The sequence below is a fragment of the Procambarus clarkii genome, chromosome 49 (genome assembly GCF_040958095.1).
Source record: "Procambarus clarkii isolate CNS0578487 chromosome 49, FALCON_Pclarkii_2.0, whole genome shotgun sequence".
NCBI lineage: Eukaryota > Metazoa > Arthropoda > Malacostraca > Decapoda > Cambaridae > Procambarus > Procambarus clarkii.
In genome coordinates this window covers 4640583-4648201 of record NC_091198.1, presented here as the reverse complement: position 1 = coordinate 4648201, position 7619 = coordinate 4640583, and the positions used below count along the sequence as shown (strand labels likewise).

General features: G+C 40.6%; 1 protein-coding gene across 1 annotated transcript; it reads left to right on the top strand.

Moving 5' to 3' along the window:
• Nucleotides 1-279: 279 nt before the first annotated feature.
• LOC138351261 (zinc finger CCCH domain-containing protein 13-like) lies at nt 280-4760 on the top strand. The gene is made up of 2 exons (XM_069302891.1): nt 280-330; nt 3246-4760. Exons 1-2 carry the CDS (start codon nt 280-282, stop codon nt 4758-4760), a joined length of 1566 nt encoding a protein of 521 aa, XP_069158992.1.
• Nucleotides 4761-7619: the final 2859 nt, after the last annotated feature.

The window sequence follows — 7619 nt, the reverse complement described above, 5'->3', positions numbered from 1 at the left end:
TACCTAAATAAACATTTTATTTTATTTTATTTTACTTGTCAGTAACACCGACCAGTAATGTTGTGCCGTCTGTGACAATATTGGGCCTACTTCTGCATTTTTCCGATATTCTGGAATAATTATTTTTTCAAGTGTTTTATTAATAATATCAGTTAGTGGGTGACATAGTATCTCTGCAGCCTCCTTCAGTAGCCATGGTAATATTACGTCTGGCCCAGTTGATTTTGTTGCATCAAGTTCCTTTAAGTGTGTTTTTTAACCTCTTCCACTGTGACTACTATGTCATCCATTGTTTCCTCTGGTCTTTCATCACTCAACTCTGGTCTCCACGTTAGTTCCATTATAAAAACCTGAAATCTTTTGTTTAGTTCCTCACACACCTCATTGTCGTTTTTCGTAAGACTTCTCCCTTGCCTCTTTCGCCTTATCACAGGGTTTCTCACTTGATTTTCTCTCTGTGAGGTTATAAAATAGCTTAGGTTGGTCCTTAGCTTTTGCTGCAGTGTCATTTTCAAATTATTTCTCACCTTCCCTCCTGGGAGCCGGTCGGCCGAGCGGACAGCACATTGGACTTGTGATCCTGTGGTCCCGGGTTCGATCCCGGGTGCCGGCGAGAAACAATGAGCAGAGTTTCTTTCACCCTATGCCTCTGTTAGCAGTAAAATAGGTACCTGGGTGTTAGCCAGCTGTCACGGACTGCTTCCTGGGGGTGGAGACCTGGTCGAGGACCGGGCCGCGGGGACACTAAAAAGCCCCGAAATCATCTCAAGATAACCTCAAGATAGATCCTCTGGGTCAAGGAGCATCCTTGAAATCATCTCAAGATAACCTCAAGATAGATCCTCTGGGTCAAGGAGCATCCTCTCATCCTACAACGAACGTCGCATTAGTATGCGTTACATAAGACCAAAAAAATTGTCGTACAAGAAAATGGAAGCCGCTGGCGAAAGTGACGTCTTGTCCCGTTTTCTGTTTTGGGTTCTCTGGTAGGTTAGGACACTTGAAATTGACTTTTTTCTTGTCGTTGGGAAACCTTAGGGGGACGAGCTCCTAGAAGACATGAGGACCAATCAAAGTAGCTTAGAGCTGCTCTCAACTCATGCACTCCATTCTTCCTATTGTGTTTTATTCAATATTTTCACATATAACTTTGTTTTCCCTTTGTACATGTCTGATGCTCTATGAATTGTTAGATTTTTTTTTAAACTACTATACTTTTCGAGGATTAAGTGACATTAGAAATGTGTGTAGCACAGTCAACCACACACTGTTTGAGTTAGGAAAATACTATCTGTCAAATATAAATTCTGTTCTCAAAAGATTTTTCCAATTTTGCTCCCGCAAGACAACGTAAATTGTTAAGGGTTGACAAATGTTAACCTTCTTGTTTGGTAAGCTGTTCACTTGAGACAGTTAAGCAAGTCCCAGCTGTGTCTGGGTACAAGTGACAGGATGAACAACCCAGCGGGATTTCTTCCTGTTGGGGAGTGTTGTACATTCTGCTATGTCGGTATGTTCACTCACAGGATGAGTGGCGCTGCCCAATAAACTCGCCCCTCAGAGCAAAACTTAAACTTACGTGACTTCTATCAGGCTAATTTTCATATCTTGGGGCACTTGCTCTATTGTACCTTAGTGAACACTCACAAACTTCCCACTATATCAAAATTCAATGGAGTGCTTGCGTACCCATCTCCACAACACGCGCCTAGAGACCCGTAAATTGAACTCTCTTACACATAAGATAACCCTGCCATACTAGGAGGCTAAATGCCACCACAGCCAAATTCGGGTTAAGTGCATTAGTGCATTCCTAGAATCTTTTATTTGTTTGGGCATAATACTTGATCCTGGGAATGTAAACACTATTAGGATCGATAATGCTATTATGCTAAATTGGACACCAAGCCGAATCGCTAAGTCACAGCAGCTTAAACAGGACAAACTCGAAGTCTTGTAGTCCCTCAAGTCATCCAACCCGCTTTCCTGATAGAACGTCGCATTTTGACGTATACTCTACCAATGGCCAACAACTGACGTACTAGAAAATGGTCGCGGCTGGCAAAAGTGACGTACTGTTGCGTTTTCTGTTTGCGGGTCCTCTGGTAGGTTAGGATAAGAGTAGTTTAGTTCGACAGTTTCTTGACGTTGGGAAGTTTTAAGAGGACGGGCTGGATCTGTAGTAAATACAAGCAATACTTCCAGCAGTTATTTCTTGTCCAACATACACCTTCAGATATCAGGGCACAAGAGAAAGATCAGAGATATGTCGACAATGATAAGCTGGATTACAAGGAATTACTACCACTTAAGAGTATGTTGATTTTTTTAATTTTCTTACTATCTTTAATTTCAACATACGTGATACTGATCGCGATGTCACTAATAGTTTTTGCGATATTAATCATTTAGTCGGACGAGGTGACACTGAGGTATGCAATTTCAGTCGGAGTAAAATGTCTTCTTTCCAATTGTCTTGATTTTCATTCATTTAACTTTACTAACATGAGAGTACGAACACTAGAAGGTGAAGGGATAACGACGTTTCGGTCCGTCCTGGACCATTCTCAAGTCGATTGTGTCACAATCGACTTGAGAATGGTCCAGGATGGACCGAAACGTCGTCGTCCCTTCACCTTCTAGTGTGTGGTCTGGTCAACATACTTCAGCCACGTTATTGTGACTCATCGCCTAGCATGAGAGTACAAACTCTTAGCAACAATTGAGAAGCAAAAATTACCTGGAAAATTGTTTCAGTTAACCATCATTGTGCAGTTTGAATGAAACTAGAATCCCTTACTGTGTTTACTGAGTAAAAATCAGTGTTTTTAGTGTTGCTTAACTCGGTATGTTAATTAGTAAACGTCTCACATAACACCTGTCGCCTGACGAATGCATTAACAAAATAACATCTGCAACAAACGCCAACACCTGGTAAGTATCTTAATATTCATCATAGGTCTACAGAACTCTACGTAAATGATGTACAAACACCTCTTTAGAATGCAGCAGAGGCGTTGACTCTACACCCGGGAGGCATAATTAAAAATGGTCAAATTAAACAACTTAAACTTATCCCACAGCTGAAAGGAAGTCATCTACAGTGAAGTGCTGAACGACCTGTCACTCGCCAAGTTGGTGGAAAGACAGACCAGGAGAAATAGGACGACAATATGAAAGATAAAAGGAAAAACTGAGAGAGTGGTCGAGGAAACAGTATTCAAAAAGTGAGATGGCAAAACCAGACGACACAGACCAGACGACACAGACCAGACGACACAGACCAGACGACACAGACCAGACAACACAGACCAGACAACACAGACCAGACGACACAGACCAGACGACACAGACCAGACGACACAAACCAGACGACACAGACCAGACAACACAGACCAGACGACACAGACCAGACAACACAGACCAGACGACACAGACCAGACGACACAGACCAGACGACACAGACCAGACGACACAGACCAGACGACACAGACCAGACGACACAGACCAGACAACACAGACCAGACGACACAGACCAGACGACACAGACCAGACGACACAGACCAGACGACACAGACCAGACGACACAGACCAGACGACACAGACCAGACAACACAGACCAGACGACACAGACCAAACAACACAGACAGACAATACAGACCAGACGACACAGACCAGACGACAGAGACCAGACGACACAGACCAGACGACACAGACCAGACAACACAGACCAGACGACACAGACCAGACGACACAGACCAGACGACACAAACCAGACAACACAGACCAGACGACACAGACCAGACAACACAGACCAGACGACACAGACCAGACGACACAGACCAGACGACACAGACCAGACGACACAGACCAGACGACACAGACCAGACGACACAGACCAGACGACACAGACCAGACGACACAGACCAGACGACACAGACCAGACGACACAGACCAGACAACACAGACCAGACGACACAGACCAAACAACACAGACAGACAACACAGACCAGACAACACAGACCAGACGACACAGACCAGACGACACAGACCAGACAACACAGACCAGACGACACAGACCAGACGACACAGACCAGACGACACAGACCAGACAACACAGACCAGACGACACAGACCAAACAACACAGACAGACAACACAGACCAGACAACACAGACCAGACGACACAGACCAGACCCGACGACACAGACCAGACGACACAGACCAGACGACACAGACCAGACAACACAGACCAGACGACATAGACCAGACGACACAGACCAGACGACACAGACCAGACAACACAGACCAGACGACGTAGACCAGACGACACAGACCAGACGACACAGTCCAGACAACACAGACCAGACGACGCAGACCAGACGACACAGACCAGACGACACAGACCAGACAACACAGACCAGACGACATAGACCAGACGACACAGACCAGACGACACAGACCAGACGACACAGACCAGACGACGCAGACCAGACGACACAGACCAGACGACACAGACCAGACGACACAGACCAGACAACACAGACCAGACGACACAGACCAGACGACACAGACCAGACAACACAGACCAGACGACACAGACCAGACAACACAGACCAGACGACACAGACCAAACGACACAGACCAAACGACACAGACCAGACGACACACACCAGACAACACAGACCAGACGACACAGACCAGACAACACAGACCAGACGACACAGACCAGACGACACAGACCAAACATCACAGACGTAAGCTGGAGACACAGATGAGCCGGACAGATATGAATTAAAAAATGTTCTTCAGGCATCGTTGCTGAGATACTCGTTGAAATACACCCATAAGAATAATGAAATTTATTGCATTAACTAAAGACAAGAAGGAAAGACGGGGAAAGGGAAGCTACATCTCATTCTGTCCACGTGAACTCAAAATTGGTAAGTTCACGCAGACACACACACACGCGCGGGACGGGGCAAAACTAATGACAAGAGTCAGAACAAAAAATTAAAATTGTTAAACTATGCAAGAGGATCTGAACGAGCTTCAAGGACTGGACTGAAGAATGATTACTAGATTTTTATCCCAAACAAATACAAGACTGTGATAAATGGTTGGGAAAAAAGGAAGACTCCCAAAGAATATGAAGCTACCTGTTGTGAAGGTCCCTATACCTGCCTGTTGAATACTTTACCTACCTGTTGAAAGTCCCGGGGATCAATGTCCCCGCAGCTCGGTCTCTGACCAGGCCTCCAAGGCGACATGCTAAAACAGAGGGATTTAAAATCTGGGATTTACCCACAGTCCATCCTCCTGTTTAGAGAGCATTTATAATACAGTAATGTGCACCATCGTACATATATATATATATATATATATATATATATATATATATATATATATATATATATATATATATATATATATATATATATATATATATATATATATAGTGATCAAAAGTGAAACTTGATACCTAACACATAGATACTAAACACTATAACAAATATTTATATAATGACTACAAATCTACAAAAAATGTATGTAAAATACAAACAGAAAAAACGACAATTATAAAGTACTAACCAAAATCTTATAAAAACTCAAATATTAAATAAAATTAAATACCAAAAAATGTATTATATATCCTAAATTAATGTACAATGTCAAATATTCAATATTAATAACTCAATATTTGAGTTTTATAAGATTTTGGTTAGTACTTTATAATTGTCGTTTTTTCTGTTTGTATTTTACATACATTTTTTGTCGATTTGTAGTCATTATATAAATATTTGTTATAGTGTTTAGTATATATATATATATATATATATATATATATATATATATATATATATATATATATATATATATATATATATTGATGTAATGGATAATTCGAATGTAGAATATGGTAAAGGAATGGTGCCCAACCACTTGGACGGTCGGGGATTGAACGCCGACCTGCATGAAGCGATACTATTGAATTTGGACTAACTGAAAATTGTTTTGTGTTTATGTTGCTAAACCTAACCTAACCTACCTTGGTCTAATACTCGCTATTTGACGCCTAATATAGTACATATATGTGCTATAATAGGCCTAGGAATATTTAAGTTTGGTTTCAAACTTTATTTTTCAACTGACTCTAATAAAGTGAATAGTACCAAATTCTACTATCTAATTGTTCACTACGTCAATATATATATGTACGATTGTCCAGGTGGTTAGAAAACGTACAATCTAAACAGGCGGATGGATTGTAAGATAATAGATAAGAAACATGTAGTACAATTAATCATAACATTCAATACAAGTAATGACTCGATTCACATTATATGACTTTAGATTAAAAAAAAATGGACGTGGGTTAAAATGGATTTGGAAAACCAAAAAATGATTGACCTATTTAATAAATTACCGATATCACTAAAGACATTGGCTTAAAACAATCGTTGGCTTGTTTTGAGCGAAGGCTAGACATGTATAGGAGGGAATTTGGTTGGGTAGAAATAGCAGCGGCCTCGCCTTGGTCTATACAGGTTCCAAGCACGTTCCTGTATTCTTATGTATTATTATATTCTTATATACATGTATTCTCATGTATTCTTATATACATGCAAAACAAAAAAAGATGACAACAATGATGCACCCCAAAAATAGTTTAATATATGAATATATCACAGTCATATTCATATATTAAATATTATACGTATATATATATATATATATATATATATATATATATATATATATATATATATATATATATATATATATATATATATATATGAATGTGTATTTGTGTCTATATATAATGTGTATATATGAATATATGTGTATATGAATATATATGTATATGTAAATATATATTATATGAGGGAAGAAGACATGTGAGCAGAGTACATATGAGTACATATCATATGTGGGATTCTATCTGGAGTAATGACAACTGTACTGTATAGCCCTTACCTAAAGCAGCTCAACAAGAACATTTATGTAAGCATATAATAATAATACATTTTCCCAGGGGACAGGAAGCCTGTGTGTATTCATACACGTTAGACTTAATTCCAGGTCCCCCCCCCCCATTTCCCAGGGTGGAATTACTGACCCCCGCTCAGGATGAAGCCCCACAACAAGCTGACTAACTCCTAAGTACCTACTTACTGCTAGGTAAACAGAGACATTAGGTGAAAGGAAATGTGCCCAATCATTTCTGTCCTGCCCGGGATCCGAACCAGCATTTCTCGATTGTGAGTCGAGAACGACCCCGACTGTACTACCGGGACCCTTTATCTACTCTATCGGGAACCACATTCAGGTACGAAATTAACTTTACGAGTTGATTGACAGTTGAGAGGCGGGACCGAAGAGCCTAAGCTCAATCCCCCAGCAAGCACAACTAGGTGAGTACACACACATACACAAACTTTGCTACACTGTAAGAAAACTTAAAACATCATTAATACATTGTCATGAAAACCATTGTGGTGAAAACCTGCAATATTTCTCATTTGAGGACATATTTACACTTAGTTGTTGTTCACTTACCTATCTGCTAAGCTTTTATATGATCTTTCAATAAACGCGTAAGGCAATGAATGGTTCGAC

What these genes read in the sequence shown, in the direction of transcription:
- LOC138351261 (XM_069302891.1), top strand. Translation starts at nt 280, where the DNA reads ATGTCATCCATTGTTTCCTCTGGTCTTTCATCACTCAACTCTGGTCTC. An exon ending in CACTCAACTCTGGTCTCCAC is followed by an intron (nt 331 to 3,245) that starts GTTAGTTCCATT and finishes TGGCAAAACCAG; the next exon opens with ACGACACAGACCAGACGACA.